The 22,731-nt window shown below is 39.9% G+C and overlaps 1 protein-coding gene across 8 annotated transcripts in view; it reads right to left on the reverse strand.

Annotated features, from left to right (window-relative positions):
* Window positions 1–2,750: 2,750 nt before the first annotated feature.
* Window positions 2,751–22,731, reverse strand: part of WDR27 (WD repeat domain 27) — a 69,005-nt gene continuing 49,024 nt past the window's right edge. For all 8 annotated transcript variants that reach the window (XR_014562507.1, XR_014562508.1, XM_083732308.1 and 5 more), the window contains one exon: window positions 2,751–3,309. Coding sequence is in view for 6 of the 8 variants with exons in the window: in XM_083732308.1 (XP_083588434.1) it covers window positions 3,250–3,309 (60 nt within the window). In the remaining 2 variants the exon portion in view is untranslated. The remainder of the gene's footprint in view (window positions 3,310–22,731) is intronic.

Below are 22,731 nucleotides of genomic sequence, written 5' to 3' on the forward strand. Positions count from 1 at the left end.
TGTCTAAATCTCTGATGGCAGGGGAATCTGGAGCAGGGTCTCTCATGAAGAGCACCAAAATGAGTGGGTTCACATTTTTATTTGAATCCCACACTGAGATCTTCAGGGTGGTCTGCGATTAAATATCAAAAATGTAACAACTGAAAAGGAACAAAATCGACAGCAACAGATGAATTATGGGTAGACCAGAACCTGTCAACAACCCTCCCTATAAGAGACGATAAATTTTTTCAGACACCCTGGCTCTACTCATAGCTATTGTGAAGCTGTAGGAAATGTGGCAAGAAGACTCTCTGGGATGAGTCAACGGTTCGTGCAATCAATATGGGCTGGATCCAAAGTTTGCTTTCTCCAGAACAGCACAGGAAGTAGCAGTTGGCAGAGGAAAAAGAAATTAGTAAAAATCACCTCTCCTATCCTTTCCACTGACAGAAGCATCCTGAGTCTGAGTAGAACTCTTCTCAGAGGATACTACCACCTGCGAAAACAAACTCTGGATCCAACCTGTGTAGTCTATATCCACAATTGCTATTCCACTTTAAAGGGAAAAGGGCCACAATCGTGCATTTGGCTGAGTGTCAATTCACACCAGATTGCCCTTATGTGATCAGCAAGCATAAGAAAAATTCATATTGTCCATAGAGGAAGTTCCAAAGCCAAAAATTCACCTTTAAGTGAACTAAAACTTCCCTTCTCAGCAGAATTCAAAGACATGTGGGCATTTTTAATGTAACACTGAATAAGCCTAGTATAAAGGTAAAGGTAAAGGTACCCCTGCCCATACGGGCCAGTCTTGACAGACTCTGGGGTTGTGCGCCCATCTCACTCAAGAGGCCAGGGGCCAGCGCTGTCCGGAGACACTTCCGGGTCACGTGGCCAGCGTGACATCGCTGCTCTGGCGAGCCAGAGCCGCACACGGAAACGCCGTTTACCTTCCCGCTGGTAAGCGGTCCCTATTTATCTACTTGCACCCGGAGGTGCTTTCGAACTGCTAGGTTGGCAGGCGCTGGGACCGAGCAGCGGGAGCGCACCCCGCCGCAGGGATTCGAACTGCCGACCTTTCGATCGGCAAGTCCTAGGCGCTGAGGCTTTAACCCACAGCGCCACCTGCGTCCCCAATAATATGACTGGAAACTGCTCTTTCAACAAAGATAGGCTTATGAAATGCCACAAATTATCTGAAGCACAGAACCAGATGTTTGACTTTGATTGGTGTACATAAAGGGTCAGAATCATTAGATTGTGTGATTCAGAATGAGTCACTATTACACAGCTCCTCGAAGCTTCAGCTACTTGTTTTACATTATCAGTAATATGCTTTTATAACTCTCTTGAGAAAAACCAGCTCTGTCTACCCTGTATCTGCATTGCTCTGCTGAGCTACTATAGACTATTGATTTGTCTCAAAACAGTGAAGCCTGCCACCTGACAAGTGTTCCCAGCTGTAAGAGCAACAGCTGACGGATACCAATCCTAGAGTGAACATCCGATGATAAGAACTTCATTACAAATCATTCTGACAGTTTCCTGGATGTAAAAAATGTAGCAACCAAATGTTCCTTTGGTTATTATGCAATGGTTCAAACACTGGTATGCAATAACTGTCTTGTTATTTTGTCAGGATGTGTTTATCTGCACCATAGTCGCTGATATCAATAGAAACTTTAGGAACCACGTTTACTACCCTTGCTTTCCAGAACAATCAGCATGATTGGTACTGCCGAAATACCAGGCACCCAGAGCGGCTGGGGCAACCCAGTCAGATGGGCGGGGTATAATAATGCCATCTAGCTCCCCACTGTTGTCACTGGGATCTTCAGTTTTGCTACACATTTGGGTTCTTCAACCTTCCCCAAACTAGCCACACAACTTTCAGCATTTAACCACTATTTCATCCTCTGACAACCCTTCTGAAGAATTTGTGCACACACCTACCCATTTGCCCCACAACTAGAAGGCAAATAATATAGAATTAAGCATAATTTTAAAATGGTTTGCACCAATGGAATTATAACATCTAGATAAAAATCTATCCTGTTGGATTACTGCAGCATCCCTAGTGTGTAGATAACACATACACTCATAGTAAACTGCTCTGGGTAAATGGGGCCTGAAGTGGGGTCAAAGGAACTTGCAAAGAATGCAGAAACCATGGATTCAATTCTACCAAAAAGAAATACTTTTCAAAGTTACTTTTATTTCAGTGGGATAGTTAAGCACAGTCATAGTATTGCCCCAGTGAATTAAAGATGGATTGAACAAGATGACTTTTGGATGGGTTGGACTTCTTACTGGTACTGACTTTCTTATTAGAATTGGGTTTTCTTTTGGGAAATAGTTCTAAGAATGACATTTATTTCATTGAATCTACTCTGAGTATGACTTAGTCAGACCGTACTCAGTGTGCACAGCTTTTTAAAGATTATCCTCAAAATGCTCTTCAAAATTAGATGAAAGAATTCATGTAAAAGTTGAATATACCACAGTGACATATTTAGCAACCTATTGTGAAATAGTGCAAACCACATTTTCCGTACTGGTCCTTAAGGAGCCAGAAATCCAGTGTGATTTGTCTTCCAGAGTCTTTATACATGACAAGGAGAAAAGGACCACATAACATTTAGTCTTGAAAGATGTTTGGTATCATATCCACTGGTGTCTGAACTATAGTAAACCTTTGCTTGTATGTCTCAGTAATGCTCAGAACCTCATATTTCCCCTCACGTTGAATCAACAGGCAAGGACACAAATGACTAGAATATCACTTTATTATTGGGCACAAGGGTTTAGCCAATAATGGTACAAAGGTTTATTTGCTAAATGTCTGGTTGTGGAGATAACTATTGAAATCCCAACAAACTACAGCAAAAAGTGTATATATGCTGCTGGACACCAGCTTTCTTAAATCTTACTTGATATTTCCAGACAAATAGCACTAGGATGGCTAGAGCTATTAATAATGGGAAACAACCCAACATAATATTATACATCTACCTATTCTGTAGCACTTCCAAAGCTGCAGTCCAAGGTAACCTGAATGTAATAATGCTCTGCAAGGAAAGTGGCAGAAAGGACTCTGTACCCTTATACAAAATGTTTTTCCAGCAGAGTAGACCTTGGAGCAAATCCCAGGGCAGACATAATCTGGAAGCCTATATTTGAAACAGAAAAATGCTGTAACTTGCCCAGTAACCAAATATCTCCTTTCTGTCGGGGAGCCTTATTCTTAAAGTAGCAGAGCCAAGGAAGTCAAGGCTGACAATCCGGTAGGAACAATTGCAGTTTGCCATCCAGGGTGGCTGTGGTGAGCTGTAATTCAAAACAGAAAACACATGATTGGCATAGAATGCTTTGCGTTGAATAATGGTTGACCAAAGGCCTAGCTACCTTATTAAATCTCATTATAAAAATTTAAAAGGCGTCTGGAATTTACTTTTCATGTATTATGTCCATGTTTGCTTGGAAAGTCTACTTTTATTTAGAATTCATTTTAGTTGGTTCCTGTGGTGTAAATGCCAATTATTACTACCAAGATAAAGAACTGTGATGAATTAGAAATCCTGTAATGCCCTTCTGCTTGCAGAACAGCTTTTGATCCAACAAAGTGAACAATACTGTAAGAGAACAAGAGGTTATTTTCTCCTATTTCTGCTTCCCCTGCAGCCCTCCACTCCATCTCCCCATGGTATTTAGGTGGTTTCTGACATATAAATGAACCAAATGTTATGCTGTATGTGGAGATTGGTTGGGGGTTGTTGATGCTGCTGCTGTTTGCCATATAAGTACTTATAAGCTGAGAACCTTCAAAATGGAAATAACAGAAAATCCATTTTAAAAGCCTGAAAAAAGTTTTTTATTTTTAGCAATTATAAAAGAATAAGAAAAACAGTACAATGAAGCAATGACCACTCCCCGCTTAAAACGGGGGGCGCCCTTTGCGTAGACGCGCACAGCCCTAGATCTGGAGCGGCCCCATCAGCATAGGCTTGGCTTTGCCTTCCCTCAGGTGGGATACCTGGAGGTCTCCGCCTACCTCAGTCAGTTGTCCAATCCCACCTGGGGGAAGCGTTGCCAAGGAGACCAGGCCAGGTAGGGGAGGAATTACCTGCCTACACAATAGAGGGAGGATCTTACCTGGGAATCCTCACTTGGCTCCAGAGCTGCTCCCACCCTAACCACCCTCAGTTAATGTCTTCTTTTACAGGTTAACTTTTCTTCATAGGTTTTGCAGGTTAACTTATCTTCACAGGTATGCGGGCGCTGCTACGTTAAGGTCGCTGTTAAAGGGCCGGAAAGGAATTTCCCTGCATTGGCAGGTTTCGCCTTTCCCGTAGCAAAACGTCACAACTTTGGCGGTATCAGGCCTTGGGCGGAATCCTTTAGTCCATCTTCCTCTTTGCGGCGGCGATACCAAGGTTCCCCGTTAAAGGGGTTTTTGAAGGGAGGCTTTGGCCGTACGCCGAAAGGTCGTCATTGCTCTCCCCTGCGGCGGTGGCGTAACAGGGGCGGCTATCTCTGCTTGAACATATGTTCTCCAGAGCCGGCCCATCCCCCCCCCACACACACACACTGGATAACCCTGAAGCTCCCTAGGTCCCCGGCTGGGGACTGGGGAGGGAGAACGCCCAATGCCTAAGCCAAGGTCTACCCACATTTGAAATTTAATAAAGTTGTGGCCAATTTAATCCCATAGCACGTTGTCTTGAGTCGTTATTCCACATGACGGGGGGGACCGCTCGGGATCTGGGGACTCCGCCTGTCCACGCAAATTCCAAATATGTCTTTGGAACAATTAATTGGCTTGCACTTGCATGGATCATGAAAGTTACTAAAAAGCCAATTCTAATTCTTTGGTATTTTTCACTCCATACACTGGCAGCTGTTATACAAAGGGTTGAGAAAATGAGTTTGAGTACATTTTGAATTAATTCACATTTCAGTTCAAATATTCTGGTAAAAAAAAAGAAGGAAAAGGATAACATTTACTTCTACATGTATGTGACTGTTTTCTAGAATTAACGGCAATAGCAACATCAAGTGGGGGAAAAAATAAGTATTTTTCATTGTCCCATGAGGCTAATGAAAAGCAGAACACAAGGAGCAATGGGAGTATTGACCCCATGGAGTGATGGGTAAATAAACAGTTGTGATGCAATCTGCTTGTGCTGATGTAGCCCTCCCCGCCCCCAACACACCTGCAGGTCATTTTAAGCAGCCAAGCTTGGGCAAGCCCCGGGGTTATCTGGCATTCCACATGGCACTGTATTACACAATATTTGTAAAGGCTAAGATGACTGGCAGAATCCGTAACCAAGGAAAAGAGACGGTGGAAGAAGATTGGAAGAAATTTAAAGTATATCTCAAGAACTGTTGTAAAATTAATGAGTGCTAAAATGTCAAGGGAAAGGAAAATATAGAATTACAGCTGTAATTGATTAAGTAAGAGAAGAAGGCAAAAAAGAAAATGAGTAATTAGTTAATTGAAGTGAGGGGTTGCTGAAGAAATTTTAAAACAGGGATGCAGAAAAGGGGAGGCCAGGGGAAGTCTGGGAAGTAAGGTTTATGAAAAAGAGGTTTTGAAATTATACGTGTTTATATGTTTGTTTGTCTATGTATTGTGTATTGTTTTGTTTTTAATTTGTGTTGGAAAACCAATAAAAAAAATTATATAAAAAAAAATATTTGTAAAGGCTAATGCTGTTGAGCAGAGCAGTTGTGCAAGCTCCTAGCCCGGAAATGCAACTTATTCTGTCTCACAGCTGAACATAAGCCTGGCCAGAAGTTGGAATCCTGTGCCAGTGGCATCCTGTTCTTTTTCAAATCAGCACAGGCTCAGGAGCTGCTGAAGCTGCTCCAACCATCACATCAGTTGTTGCACAGATGTTGAGTTTTCAGTTGTTTCTGATTTTATCTGTTCACAGTCAATGGGTGCGTATTTTGCAATGAGTTTTTCTTATTAACACTTTTCATAAAACAATAAAATAGCTGCAGCAAAAAGTCACCGGGTGCATATTAACGGCATGGGGCTTGTGGACCACAACTGAAAACGCCTGCTTCTATTGCAGCATCTGAGACCCGACAAAGAAAGCATGAGTCCTATTTGCGGCTGTTAGACAGTGGTGAACCTTTTACAAAGTCTCATGGTCTGAATGATGCATCTTAAATTACAGAATGTGCAGTATCACTTATAATACTTTCATTTTAAACTCCATCTTTGCACAGGGCACATAATGACAAAGTTTTGAAATTTACTTCAGGAAAAAGTGCATTGTTTCTCATATTTCTGGGTGGGTGGGTGTTGTTGTTTTTTAAAAAAAACTTATGAAGGCTTGTATCTCACCCATCAGTTATAGTAACGGCCATTATAGCTCCATGATATTCATTATGGTATAGTGCCCTCTGCTGAAAATCCAAACATAAAGGAAATGCATACAAACAGAGTTGCAAAAAGGGAGTGGCAGAGTGGTGCATCAAGGTTTTTATTTAACTCACTTTCCTTTATCTCTCCTTTCTACCCTACAACTATTGAAGAATACTATTGTTTTGTTCAGCTACTCTCTGCCCAAACAAGTAGCCTGAGAGATGAATGGACTTTTAATATATATCTGTATTATTGCTTCTTGCATCACAATGCTCACCCCTGCTAGTGTTGATAACACTACTTCCAACTCACCAGTCCAGAAATTCTCATGCTAGCTTCATGTCAACTTCTTTGACAACTGCATTTTACTACTGCTGTTTACATCACACGAAGCAGCAGCACACTGCAGAATTGCTGTTTGGGTGGAAGTGACTTCCTCCTGCAGAACTACTTAGGCCCTGCTCCATCTTAAGATGTTACAGTGGATCTGTGGGAAGGGAGGTTACACTCAACTTTCTATCCACTGAATGGGAATATTAACGACGCTCATATTTGTTTTGGAGCAGGGATGCTTCGTTTCAATGTGCACCTGCACAGATCCAGATGTAAACAATACTGTTCTCTGCATTCCTTGAAGGGCTGAGGGCTGAACAGCAGCTTGCTCTACTGGAGATGGTAGAGGAAAGAGGGAACAAGGCATAAACAAGCAGAGGGAGGAGCAAGATGGTTGCCATCTGATTTTATTCTGCTCCAAATTTGATTTTAAGATGTATTTTAATTGATTGTTTGATTTATGTTTTTAATGTATCATACTTTGATGTTAGCCACCCTGAGCTCGGGCCTGGTCAGGGAGGGCAGGGTATAAATTATTATTATTATTATTATTATTATTATTATTATTATTATTATTTACAGTGGGGAGTGGAGGATTAGCAATGGTAGGTGATATGTGGAACATTGCTTGTGAAGGAGACGACTGAAAATATCTGATAGCTGGCTGCATCATCCCCACAACTATCTAATAACCATTTCAGCTCCATTATGGAATGGTGTTCTGTGAGTAATTGCTCTGTTAAGAGTTTTGGTTAATGCTTCATTTCCTTTTGATGTTTCTCAAGGTTCCTGCTTTCTTTATGCTATATATTATTTCCTTTGGTTCATTTATTTTTTTTTGTTTAAAGAATCACTTTCATGCATTGCAGATTATATTCAGTTGCATTTAAGGCAAATCCAATAAAATATGGTGGTAGTAAAAGGTTATTTGGGCTATGGAAATTGTTTGTGTTTAAAGTTATAAGGTAGCTGAGGGTGTGCGAGTGTTCTTGCTGCAAATTGTGCAGTATTCTAGGAAGTCAGAGACCCCGGAAGGTGTTGCCTGTACAGTGGTACCTCGGGTTAAGAACTTAATTCGTTCCAGAGGTCTGTTCTTAACCTGAAACCGTTTTTAACCTAAAGCACCACTTTAGCTAATGGGACCTCCTGCTGCTGCTGGGCCTCCATCACACGATTTCTGCTCTCATCCTGAAGCAAAGTTCTTAACCCGAGGTACTATTTCTGGATTAGCGGAGTCTGTAACCTGAAGCGTATGTAACGTGAAGTGTATGTAACCCAAGGTACCACTGTATAGTGCATGAGAGATGGTTGATTTTCTTGAAAGGAAAAAGTATCTCCTTTTAACTTTTTTTTTTAAAAAAAATCAGCTCTCAGACACTCTACAGGAAACCTGATCCAAAGATTCTGCATTATGCCTAGAGAATGTAGAAAACTCTGTTCAGATATGTATGCTACCTGATGTCTCTTGGAGATTATGAATATTGCCTGGAGAATGCATAAAATGCAGTCAAGATATTGTGGGCCAGATTCAAGTAAATAGTTGTGCTAGAAGGAGAAACACAACAAGTTCCATCAACACAACAGGGCTTTCCTTTCTCTCCCCTTGCATCCCCAAATTGACTTGGGGGGGTGAGAGAACCCACAAAACAGCATGGGGGGGACTGCTATATCTGGCAAGCAGAAATGCTTGTGCTGACAGAATGATCACCTTAGTGCAGAGGTTTTCAACCTTTTAAAGTCCACAGCTCCCTGTGGGGCTCAGGAGCCCAGCTATATCACTCTTTGCCTGCAGAGTTGACAGGCTCTCACCCTTTTTCGAACACCCTCGCTTGTGGAGTGTTCCCTCCTCTCCTCTCCCCTCTCCTTGGGAGTCCTCTGGGCACCCCTGGTCTCTGAGCTGCCCCCTCCCTGCTCCAAAGAGAGATGCCTCCTCACACTGCCCCACAGAGGCCTGGGAGGTCTGACCATTCCCAACAGCAAGGGTTGGCGGACTGGCTGGCTGGATTCCCATGCCTGCTTACTTGCTTACTCTGAAGCCGCCTTAGCTCTTGGCAACCAACACCCCCTGGCCAGCCCCAGAGGCACCATTTGCCTGGGGGCTTGTAGCTGGGGCTACTGCAACAAACAGCTAAGGAGGCAGAGACACAAGAGGGCATCAGAGCAGGGAGGGAAGGAAAGAGGGACAGAGGCCAGTATTGCCTGCAACACCCCGACTATCATTTAAAGAGCCCCAGAGTGAAAACCACTGCGACACTGAATGCCACCCTGGTATTCTCCAGAATCAGTGGAGATTATACATATTGCCTGGGGAGTGTACAACTCCCCCAGGCCTGTTGGAAAGCATTGGCTGGGAAATGTGCATAATTCCCTCTTTGCAGACAGATTATGTATACGTTCGCCATGATGCATGGCGAATGCACCCAATGGCTGGTTGTTATGCTCATTTGTTATTCAGCTCACTTTACCCTGACATATACATGCACAAGCATATCTGCAAATTGAGAGTATGTATCTGACAAAGGTGTCCCCAGCTATAATAAATCTGTTAGGTTTTAAAGGTGCCTTGGGACTTCTTGGCAACTTTTGCTACAGTAGTTTAATACAGCTCCCCATTCAGAATAAGCAGTGACTCGAGTCTCAAGATAAATTTACTTAAGAAAGTTAATGTTTCTCACCTGCTTTTTACCCCTGCAGACATCTGTGCCTCCCATAAAAAGCTTCCAACATAAAAAGGTTTGGGAGGGGAAATGTGGGATGGAGACTCCTGTGGTAAGAGGCTAACTGGACATCCCTCACTGTTCAGGAGGGCCTCCAATTCTCTAGAGAGATTTGCAGGGGGGCACAGATGACTGCAAGCAGGGGGCAGGAAACTCTCCATGAACTTTCTTAAGATAACTTACATTAGCACCTAACACTGCAAGTCTAACCATGCCTACCCTTAAGTAAGTCCTAATGAATTTGATGGGCTTGGTTCCTGATAAGTGGACTGATTGCAGCCTAAGCCATTTCCTATCACAATATTGTTCTCATCGCCATAACCAATTGCCATCTCCCAGCTAGTATAAATTAGGCTCCAGAGGACATTGTGGTTAATGCAGTCATCATAATTTGCTTGCTATGCTATCTTCTGTTACGATCAGTAAGCTTCTTGTGTGGTATATGCATTCATATAAGTGTAGCCTAACAGACATCTTGAGGTATGTAAATTACTTCAGGTATTTTGCCCACTCTAATTTTTTCTCACCACAGAAATTTGCCTTCCTCTGTACTACGCAATAATTGTGATTCTCCCGTTCTGACTTGTGGTGCAAAGAGTTTAAAAATATGTAATGGAAACAATGAAAATGTATAATGGTTTGCCACTCACATTTGTAATAGCCATTTGTGAGTCTATAATATGTATTCAAAATTCACATGGCTGAAAGAGTGTGGACTCAAATTAAGGTGTGTTTTTTAAAAAAAGATGAGCTTAAAAGAACTCTAATATGTCTTCTCCTCTTTTGGTAAGAGAGCACTTCTGTCTCACGCTGTTAATATGACATCATTCTCAACCTGATATTATCTCCCAAGTAATGGGAAAAACTGAGGAAAAATATTTCTAAGAAGGGGAGGCTACAGAGATGATATATAATTTCAAACTTTCACAAATACTGTCCCTTGATAGCCTTTGCCTGGATACCAGATGAAACCTAGATAAATGGTGAACTCCTTGAGATCCAACTTTTGTGTCATTCTAAAATTGTTATGACTTAATTGCTTAAACAGTAAGGACTTTTGTGATTATATGTAATTCCAGAAGTATGGTTATATTGCTTAGGGCTACTACACAAATCACATTCTGAGGCAGTTTTCATTTAGAAAGAATGTGGCAAATCAGGATCAGACCTTAGCAAAACTTTGAGACAGTTCCATCAGACAGAGGTATTCTTGCTGAATAGAAACATTTTTATGATCAGACATCAGGCTACTTCTCTGGACACTTTTTGCAAATCCTAGTGATACTTAGCGGTTGCCTTTTAGCAGCATCTATTAAAGCAGAAACTTTCTTCAATGTATGATGACAGACATTTGGATTTTGAAACTGCCACTTGGTGAAAATATAGATTGAAAAGTGCATATTGAGATAGAGTAAGATTGGTACAGCAAACCACAATAATCTGCACTAATGTGAAGAAAATAAGTTTCTATGCTTTTGCTCAAGACTTACATAAGCTCGAGAAAATGTTGTCATTCTAGGAAAGGATAATTCTGCTGAAAAGCAGGGTGAAATGGTGGTTAGACCAAAATACCGGGCCTCTTGCTCCTGAAGCTTGATCTGACCTGGATTTTCAAATGAACTTGCTATTTTATGCCCTTATCTGCCTATCTGTAAAATGGGGATAGAATCTTGAAAGGATGGAGAAATAGGCACCAAATGGATGTACTCTATGTGTGCACACTGTTGGAAATAAATGTGCTGGGCCAGCATAAAGACTGAAATTATAACTGCTTGCTTCTCAGAAAAGCCAGCTCATCTATTTTTGTTATGATAATATCGAAGAAAAATATTAAAGATGGCATTTCCATCTAAGAATGAGTGATAGCCATTGTTAGTATATGGTAAACTATATTTCTTTCAGCATGAAAAATACAACAAATATTGTAATTTGAGTAAAACGCAAATATATTTTGAGTGATTACTCATTTCAAAGTAAGAATTATTAATCAACTAAAATCCTTTGAGCCATTTGACAACAAGCTAAGATTCACATATGACTAAAATATTACAGAGCACTTGACAGCTTGAGGATGGATAATGTTAGAACAGCACCCCTAAATTGTCAAGCAAAATGTGCTCCTGTAAACCACTAAGAATGACTTCATATATTAGCCAAGGAAGACACAGAGCCTGTTATAAGCAGCACTAGCATTTTTGCTGCCTTACAAAAATAAATGAACACTGTCAATGAAAGCAGTGTCATCTCTAGCAGTCAAGCAACAAAAACGGAATCTTGCTATGCTTCCAAAGTAATCAAAATGATTCAGCCCCATGCTAAGCAAACAACTAAAAAAATGCATAATCTCCTTAATATAGCTTGCTGTATGTTTTCAGATTTTAAGGTCTCAAATAACTTACACCCAGCAGCAGATGGGGACAAATATATATGGTTTTATATGGCTAAACTTTGTCACTTATATAAAAATAGGTGGATATCCTTAATACATAGTTGATTAACGGGCATTCAAGGAGCCATAGGACACAGTGGATCTTTCCCTCTGTTCATAGAGGGGGAGGTCCACCACTGGAGGCCTCCTTGATGTGACCACAGAAACATCTACAGCCATCCCTCTTCTAATGTCAGATGTATAAGGGAGGAAAAAGAGGCATGCCAGGGGATTGAGGGAGACTTTAGATCTTCAAAATCCAAAGCTCCCTTGTGCCATTGGCACACCCGCAAAACAGCAAAAATCTATCTACCAGTCATGGATATGGAGTAGTGAATTTCCCTCCCATAGGACTCAATGGCAGGAAAATTTGGAAATCAAAAGAGAGATTACTGTAAATAGCCAGGTAAGATCTGCCCCCACCCATGATTTTGCTTTGGCCCATGTAAACCTGGCCGAGTTTGGATATGGTGATTCCTCTGCCTTAGACTCTCCCCTTCCCTTACAGTAGGATTGATCTATCCTGAAATTTGCCTTCCCATAAAAAATATTTCTGTGGTGATGACCTAGTATGGTAAAGTAAGGTAAAGGACTCCTGGATGGTTAAGTCCAGTCAAATTTGACTATGGAGTGTGGCGCTCAACTTCGCTTTCAGGCCGAGGGAGCCGGTGTTTGTCCACAGACAGCTTTCTGGGTCATGTGGCTAGCAGGACTAAACTGCTTCTGGCTCAACGGGACAACCTGATGGAAGCCAGAGCACAAGGAAACACCATTTGCCTTTCTGTCTCAGTGGTAACTATTTATCTACTTGCGTTGGTATGCTTTTAGGATTACCTAATGCTGAGGTGTGAAGGGATGGGGGGGGGGAGGGAGAGAGAGAAATTCAAGGAAAGTGTTTTTGCCTCTGAAAACAACCGAACTAGTGGAGGTGGAAAGAGAAGCATGTTAGTAACTGCTTTTCCCATCCCAAACCAACCTAGATAGCTTTAAAAGAGGATTAGAGAAATTCACGGAGGAGAAGAGGACTATAGGTGGCTACTGGCCAGGAGGGCTGCGCTCCATTGTCAGAGACAGGAGGCAGGCTCTGAATGCCAGTTGCTAGGAATCACAGATCAGGAGAATGCTGTTGTACCCAAGAAGATTAATCTGGACAGGATGAGAAGCTAATGGTAGGTGGTATAATTTCTCTAGGGCATGGTGGTTCCACTCTTCTGGATGGAGTCACTAAGTTGTCTTAAAATAATTTATTTTTGTTTCACTGGATCTGCTACACTCACCTGGGGTTCTTACTGGAAAAAATGGCTTAGAGATTAAGTGAATGAACAAATAACTATGCTACATATGTTTCTGCAGTTTATATTTCTAATGTGTGAGTTCACATAGATGTTACTGCTGCTGGACATATATTCTTAGATGTTTCTGTCTGCCTCATTGTGCCCACATCATAAAAAATCATGTTATTACTGAGCCATCCACCTTCCTTAAAGGAAAATATTTTGCAAATCATGGCAGAGTCAGCAGCCAAACTATCATCATATACAGCCCACAAAAATATTGAATTTATGAGGAAAGGGTACTGTTCCAGGAAGAAAAAACAAACTATGTTTAGCAGTGCTGAGCTATAATTATTCCAAACTGCCTTTTGTATAATAGATGCCTTGGAACTGTATATACGAGTCTTAGCATCTATCAACTGCAGTTGTGTGAAAAAGTCTCAATTAGTACAGCTTCAGGTGGTGAAGAAGACTTAAAACTTTTCAGCCAGCCAATGAAATCCTTGATCCTTCTCTTCCCTAAGTGACAAACTTGCTGGGAGACACAGAATGAACCTATTAGAACAGTCAACATCTCTGTGTGTGGCCCCAGTTCTGTTAATGAGGAGACCATTTCCCGTAGGGTTTCAGGATTAATTTGGCAACTGAAACTCCTTTGGTCCTACTAATGAACCATCTTAGCCAACAGGTAATTTGGAGAAAATGTCATAACATAAAGGTTTTGCAACCCCAAGAAGCTTATCTTTTAGGAAACTACACAGCTGGTGCCTAGATATAGGTGCAAAGGGCACTCTTGGCTGTGACTGTCAAGGACTGGTATCCAAAACCCAGGGTCCAGATATTCAGGGTCTGTCACCAGCCCTGCAAAGGACACTGCCAGCACTCTTTCTGCCCAACCATCTTGGGTCAGGAGGCTCCCAGACCTTTACTGGACACCCTCTGATTCTAAAGGAGCAAGAGAGAAAAAACACAGCTCTCTGCTCCCTGAGCATCAGAGTCACTAAATTACTCAACAGCAAGTGACTAATACTGGATTTAGTATCAAGGTTTCAGTCAGACATTAATTTTAAATGAGGTGGACTTATTAGAAAAGAAGGCAGCATAAAATGAAACCAAAATACACAACAGAAGTACAGCTAGAAAGTCTGATTAACTAAGTAGCTGGGAATTATAAACTGGAACAGGGCTTTCCAAACTTGGGTCTCCAGCCGTTTTTGGACAGCAATTCCCATCATCCCTGACCACTGGTTCTGCTAGCTAGGGATGATGGGGGTTGTAGTCCAAAAACAGTGTAAGTCTCAAGTTTGGGAAACCCTGAACTAGACTAAAAGAATAAAGCTAACATTCTAATTCTAGACGTATGATATATGTATAAGTCTACCAATTATAATCCATTGCACTTTAATTACAAAAGGATGCATGCTAAACAAGCCTATTGAAGTTTATGTAAGTCCTGGTAAGACAGTGAAGAAAAGCCAAGCACGTCTGCCAGACCAGCAGTTTTCTTCACTGAAGAGAGTATCATATTCTGCAGTATAAACAAAAAGTTTTGATGTTGAGTCATTATTCACAAACGTTAGGCCAAATATTCATATATAAAACGAGCCTCGATCTAAGAGTTTCTGAAAGTTCACAATTAAATAGGAGAAAAACCAAGAAAGGCTGCAATCCCATATACACTTACTCCGAAGTATGTCCCATTTAACACAGTAGGATTTACTTCAAAGTAGAAGTAATTGCATACAATTGTGCTGCAAATTGCCTGAATTGCTGCAGTACACTGGCATGAGTGAATGACCCTTTAGCAACACAATGTGACCAACATAATTGTTCACTGACAGATAAATACAAATAAAATGACTCCAAGGCAAGAATCTGTGCATACGACACATAACTAGACATAACTAGACATTCATAAATTGCAAGTCAGCACCAGGTCTTTGTAGGAAGTTGTAATATCTACTTGAATTCATACTTGCCTGTGGCAACACCCTAACGATTTGTTTTCTTTTCAACACAACATTTATCATTTTCCCTTCAATTTCCTTGTCTCAAATGCAACAATAACAAAGTTGCCAACTGAAGCCAGTACTTTAGCGGCTGTTTCTGATTCTGTGCTTTCTTTCAGGATACTTACATTTCCCATTGGGGCATAATCTACTGCAGGCATAGGCAAACTCGGCCCTCCAGATGTTTTGGGACTATAACCCCTACCATCCCTAGCTAACAGGACCAGTGGTCAGGGATGATGGGAGTTGTAGTCCCAAAACATTTGGAGGGCTGAGTTTGCCTATGCCTGATCTACTGTGTTTTGATAATGGCATACTCTAAATCACTCCATGTTGACAACACATTTTGCTGATTGTATGCCTTTCATGGGATTTACATTTCAAACACCTCACTGAGGTCTTTTTATGTTCCTCTGTTTTCCTCAATGATGAGCAAACATGCTTGAAGTTTTTCCAAGTTTAAGGGGGAGGATCAAATCCATTGTGCATCACTGCCTGTCCTCTCAAAACTCTGTCCCATACAGTTCTTTTGGTAACTCCATCATGTGGTCCTCTGCCATGGGAAGATTTACTTAAGTTCCAGGATTTGTAAATGATGAAGTCACTGTGGAATACCTGTTCTTAAAGTGGTATCAGTCCATAGAATAATGGGTCTAATTTCAATGCCATGTTTCGCATTGGAAGAATTTCAGTGAAAGAGAAATGCTCAGTTGCATCAAGGACAGCATACATCTGTACCTGCACTTCTTCATCAGTGACTTGCCTATAATAAATCACAGCAGTGTAAATTATTACAGAAGTTCCTTGTTCTGCAGTCCAATGAGCCTGCATTGCTTCATTCTGATACTTTATGTAATAATTCTCTGCAAAGTCAGTTTGCAGAATCAGTTCACTTTGCCACAATTTTTTCCTTTTGGCTCTGAAGCTCTTTTGCTTGTCTATATATATTGTATGCATGCTTCAATATTTTTCTCGTTTGACTAAACAGCATTTGTTCTATTTCACTCCAGGTAACAGACTGCAGCTCCAATTTATCTTCATTCCACTGATTTACCAGAATCTTCTATTCAATATTGCGTAGTTTATCCAAGTTCCAACTTTGGAATCTCTGCATCCTATAGTCTGTTGAGTTTTTATCACACACAATCAATTCAATCGGTTCTTTAATTTTCTTTGTTCTGTCTTCAAATTTGCGTGCTGCCAAAAGAAGACTTAAGTTCTCACAATAAACACAGTAGAAAACTTGATCATCCTTACTAGAGATTAACTCAACCACCTCTGGATGTAGTTCACAAACTTTTCAAATCCCGAAGGGGTTTTGGGATGCTCATTACTATATATGTCATGTTCTTCTTTTAACCTGTATACCGGGAGTTGTTTATGTACTTTCTCCCTTCCCCCGTTTTTCTGTTTTTCATAGTTTTGGTTTCTTTCTTTTTCCTGACAGCTGGCAAGATACATTATCCCTTCTGCAGAAACACTGTACAGTGTCAGTAGTTTCCACAGCCCCCATCTTTCTGCTAGAAGCTCCAATATCACTCTTCTTTTCAGAAGCATTTTCTCTTCTAATTAGTTCTCTTACTACAAGTTGTTTTTTGTGGCCTGGGGGGATGAGCTAAACACGTTTTATGACTTTACAAAAGGTTTGATGTGAAGCAAATGACACTTCACTAAGGTTTGTTTGTTTGTAAAAAAAATAAGTTGCACATTTTGGTGCTATGTTTGTCAAAAGAACTGTTACATGTAAAAAAAAGTTAGCCAACATCTCAACAGTTTTTTTTAATGATAACAAATTCAAAAAAGAAAAAGTTAAAATGTTCAGATTTTTATTTTCGTTTGTTGAAGGGGCAGGGAGCATGTGTTTCTGTGACCTACGTAACATGCTGAACCAAAGTAGGTTTTGTTGTCTTAAGCATATCTGATTTTGTTCCTAACATTAAAAAAAATTCTCTATGTGCCAAAGGAAAAAGCAAAACTGTCAACTCAATAAAAGATCATTAATCTATTGTCTATTTTCTCGAAGAGGTCTTAAACTAAACATGGGGGGGGGGGGCTAAATAGCTTTTGAAACACATGTATGTCTGGTGTTTCGTGTTATTTTATTCATGTGTAAAATGCCATTTTGTTTTTGTTTTTTAATTTTTTATTAAAGGTTTTCTCAATACAACAAAAAAAGCAAACAAAATAACATATACTTTTTTCAATATCCACATTTTCTTCACTTCTTTGGACTTCCTCACATCTCTTGTTCCTGCGTTCTAAGTTTTCGAACTTTACCCAGCAATTTATCATCTTGTTTCAATTCTTATATTATAATTTCCAATATTGTGTCCCTAATTTTAGATAGTTTTACCCAAACCTTAAAAGCTTAATTTTAGCATAATATTTATCCAAAATTTGTCTTTTCTTATATTTTCATTTATCTTCATACTCCTTTTAACTATCTTAATGGTGCCATATTATTAATAATCTTACATCTTTCTTAACACTCATACAATTTACAGTATTTTTGTAAATAGTCCTTAAATTTCTTCCAGTCCTCCTCCACAGCCTCTTCTCCCAGGTCTCGGATTCTGCCTGTAAAATGCCATTTTGAACAATGGTTGCCATATCATGAAACTCTGGGGAATTATATATGAATATGAAAAATGAGTCTGTAGGTTGCCATTTTCATGGAATTATGCAGCAGTGAAAATGATCCCAACAGAAAATGAAGGTTTTCAGCACAGAATGTCATATCAAAGCCAGCAACTTGTCTTATATGTCCAGGACTTGAGGATCACTCAAATGCTAGATAAACCTCAATTCTGCAAGTTTATGCTTTTCTTTCTCTTTCTCCCTTTCTCTTTCTTTCTTTTGTTTGAAGGGAAGGTAGAAGGAATGGCACACAAGGCTATATCTACAACACTTTTTGAGGATTGGCCCAAGATTGGTTGCAATTTTTAAAGGCTTTTTTCACACTACATCTCTACTTCAAGTATCATAACAGTGTTCACTGGGCCACACTGTAGCACAATGAACATTCACAACAAAAATTCAGTATGTTGTCTCAAACAAAAAATGCAAAATTGCAAAGAAGTCGGGGTTTTTTGTACAGGCAGGAACAGGTACAAAATCAATATACTGATTTTGCAAAAGGAAAATATAACTGTCATATACTTCCCACAAGTATATTCCTGGGTCAATAGCCACTAAGATAGGTGACATCTAAAATTTCAAACTCAGCCCACATCCAAATAATATCTAATCAAGGCCAGTGGTATTATAATGAACAAACACTTTCTTCAGGATCCTTCTGGTGGGTCCTTGGTTCCCCAGGGAGTCAGAAGTTACAGCTTTCATTCAAATTCTCCTCCAGATCTTCTTTAACATGGGTTTTTGGTGCCCAGACTGTACTTCCCCTGCTCAGCAGGTCACCTGCTGCTTCTGACTTTCTTTACTGATCTCTCCCTTCCTTTGTAGCACCTTAAGCCCCTCAGCTCTCAACAAATCTGTCTCTCCATCCCCTGTAATGAGCTAAGCCACTCTGCTCACCCACAACTGATGGCCATTTCTTATACTGCCACACTGCACATGGGATTGCGTTCCCTGAGCTGCTACCACTCCAGTGCTCTACATCTAGCCCAGCCATGTTTACATCTGGTCAGCCTGGAAGTGGAATACAGTGCAGCCCAGAGACTGCCACCAACACACCACCACTCACATTCTTTAAACATGAAGCTAAGTTTATTTTACTGAATTTAATATCATAATGAGTAGTAGAAAATGATTTAAACGAGTACGAATAGCTGGTGAGTCATTTGAAACACAGGCTTGAAAACTGCAGTTCTCACCATACCTACTTTCATATTTCAGCCACACCGAATTTGACCGCCAGCCACAGTGAGGGAACAGGAAGTAACTAATGAACTGCTTTAAAAGAAAGTGACCGGGAAGGAGATACTAATAAAAAGAATAATAGTCCTAAAATCTGGGTAAGTGCTGTGCCAGTCCCTACTGGGAGGTGTGATGCTGAAATTGCATTTTAAGACATAAAAGTAGCCTGGCAAAAAGCCTGGACAGTAATCTCATAAAGAAAAAAAGTTTTTTCATAAAGACATGCAATCTAAAAACTCAATTCAAATTAATACTACAGTTCTATACATGTCTACTCAGAAGCCCAATGAGCTTAATAAGATTTATTCCCAAATAAGTGTGCATAGAGTTACAGCCTCAGACTTTCATCCATTAGATCAGCAGGTTTGAAACTTTCCGATTTCCACTAACCTTTTCCTTATCCAAATGGCCATGTAATCTTTATATCTGTCTTCCAGACAGCTGGCTAGCTTTTTTATACAGATTTTTCTATAAAATTTGATTCAGCTCTTCAGTGAAGGAATATTCCATTGACTACCTGTCATTTTGTATGAGTACCAAAAGGTGAGAGCATAATCTTGCAAGGATGCCTGGGAAAATGCTTAGCAGAAATGCTTATGACTATAAGAACACATGTTTTTATTGAACATTTTATGATCTGTTGACATTGTTTTCAAAAAGATTTTTGGTGCCTGGAATAGTACAAAATATTCTAACAAATTCATCATAGTTTCAATTAAGTTTCTTTTATTTTTATATAACCACAAAAATGTATTTATTCAAAAGATTTTGTAACAGTGTTTACAAACAGAGTCAAGCTATTAATTTCATAGAGGGGGGTGGAATTAGGCTTACACATTTATTTATTTCTTCTTCTTAAATGAAAGATAAGAGTCCAGGTACCCTGCTGGTGTTGCAAATGCCACCCCCTCAAATTTATTGCCCTGGGCAATTGTCCCATTTGCCCTCCCATAAATACATCTCTGGTGGTGCACAAAACTTAAATCTGCATTGCTTATGAAGCTTACTTCATAGTTTTAGAAATCTCGCTACCTGATCTACTTCACAGTGTTATGTCACAGAAAAAATGTTGTTTTCCCTTTGGAGGGAGATAATTAACATTTGTAGACATGGAACTAGGACAGTTGATATGATGTAACATAACCTAAGGCTTCTATCCCTTTAAGAATCACCAAGAGGGGCAAAATTCAGCAGGTGTCATTATTTTGTTCCCTGAAACTCTTTAACGTAAGGTTCTTTCAAAGAATTTCTGTCATCTTTCAAACTCCTGGCAGAATCTTTGCATATATTGAAATACCTGATTTGAGGTCCCCATAAGGACCACTAGATGGGATATGGGAGATCAGTGATCCATATCACTCCTGGGTCTGCTAATTTAATTGGGGGAAGTAGCACCAGATGTGGGGTGTGTTTAGTCTTTTCCTCCTGTGCTATTTCCTATTTCCTAATCTAAACCACACACCCAACTACCTACCTGCTACTAGCTCTGTGTGGCTAAAAGAACAGATACATCAACCGTGGGAACACTCAGAGATGCTAGATGAAGAAATGCAACCTAAAAAGGTTGTAATGAATTTCTGCTGAAAGAATGTATTTATTAATTGTGGCTTAAAGTGGAATTCTGTCTACATGAGCTGATCTTGGATACAAGGAACATGATGTACCCTAAATTTATCTCAAAATGTTTATGAATATGTAGAATTTTGTCCATTGTCACCAATATCATCATAGTTGGTTTTAAAAGACTTCAATTTAAAATCTGAAAATCTGTATGCCTTTCTGGGAATAAATTTGATTGCATATAGAGGAACATATTTCCAAATACACATACATGGGCTTACATTGAGCTTTCCCCCTCTTATTTGCTATTATGTTATAACTGGCATATAAAGTTAGAACATCTGGCAGAAAAGAAAACACAACATTTCAACACTGTTGAGAGCTGATTCTCTCCAATAAAAGTACAATCCGGCTTGAGAGATAAACAGCCAACCCAATTGTTTTTGGAAAGATGCAGCAGGGTTTGGCATCAATGCTTTTATGTTGAACGGTTTCATTTTTATAAGATTTGCGAGGAAAACTGCTTCCTGATGTTTATTTTCAAGGTAGAATATTGCATGCAAAAATTGTATGTGTGCTACCTCACAAGCTGCACATAAATAATATAGTCTAGAGATGAGAATTTGTTTCAAGACCCCTCTATTTTCCTATCTTCTACATTGTAACTTTGCCCAGTTGTTAATCTTCAATTAAGTTTACATTATATGACGTCTAGAGATGCTAGTAAAGTTCTTCCAAGTCAAGCTCAGGTATGAACTTTGGGATTCACAGAAGCCTGCTTCAGACAAGAAGATTTTTTTTAAAAAAACCCTTGAATTCTTCTCCAGCTCAGATGAAATTCCAAGCTGGAGATTCATGTCTAGTTCTCCCCCACATCATCCTTCACCAGCAACAAAAGCCTTCCCTGTTAGCCCTTCAAACATCTGCCCTACTTCTCTTTCTTCCTGTCAAGTGGTGATTGTGGGAGGGTAGATAAGGGGGGTTCCCCCTCCCCTCTCTGTTTGTGATGCTCTGGGTAGCTCTTTGCCACAGAACAAATACCAAGGGAACATGGGAGCAGTAGTCAAAACAAAAAAAATTCCTTCCAGTAGCACCTTAAAGACCAACTAAGTTAGTTCTTGGTATGACCTTTCGTGTGCATGCACACTTCTTCACACTATCTGAAAAATAGCAGTGAAAAAGAATGAAGCAGAAGTTAATTATCTGCAATCTCCTTCATTTGAAAAATACAGACAGTAATTGGCTTTGGAGAACGTTCACAAATTGTTTGCTAATAAAAGTGAAAAGGAACAAACTCAATGTTCTAAATCGCAGTGTTATGTGACTTAGTACTGCAGAAACTAATAAATCCACCATGTACAAAGATTTACTCAGTACAAATATGGTTGAAAGACTCCAAATGGCACACACTATTGATGTCATATTGCCCTTGGTTTAGTCGCAGCTTAAATAAGTATCATCCAGAAAGGTTGAAATCACAATGACAAAGGGAAAGATTTTGTGGTGACATAAATGATGCCATTATTAGTAAGCAGTTATTTCTGAAAGAAGTAAGTAGTAATTTCTGAAAGAAGCAGTATTCAATTTTTACATCATCTAGTCTTCTGATCATATTTCCTTTAATAAATAAGATGATTTAAATTATTCTATGCTGTCTAGTCAAAACAGAAATGTTTATTACACTTTAGTTATTGCTTCTGATGTCTTAGCATGCTTAAAGCCTCTGAGACAAAATGTCAAGCGTACACAAATATTAAAGATAACAAAAATCATTCCCCAAAGCATTCTTATTCGAGAGTCCTGGTAAAATCATTCCACCTGATTAAAAGCTAGATATGTCAGTTACAAAGCTAAACACCCCAGCTCTCCCTCCTTCCTCTCACCCCGCATGTCTTTTCTTATATGACAAGCTTGGGAGGAAACATTTCAACACGGCATGCAGTTTTTTAAACACTGAAATCTCCAAACTGGCCTGAATTGCTTCAGATGTCCCTGATTCTATTTGTGGCAATTCAGAGGGATCCTGCTTCAGGTCATGCAGCTCCTAAATACTGTCTTATCAATCCAATTCAGCTCAAGATTCGGAATTTGTCTAAATGCAATGCACACCCCTATTTTATCTTTTAAAAAATGGGTGAATCTGTATATCCCAAAATGTGTCTTGGCTACTTCT

The sequence above is a fragment of the Podarcis gaigeae genome, assembly GCF_964106915.1.
Source record: "Podarcis gaigeae genome assembly, chromosome: 3".
In the NCBI taxonomy this organism is placed as follows: domain Eukaryota; kingdom Metazoa; phylum Chordata; class Lepidosauria; order Squamata; family Lacertidae; genus Podarcis; species Podarcis gaigeae.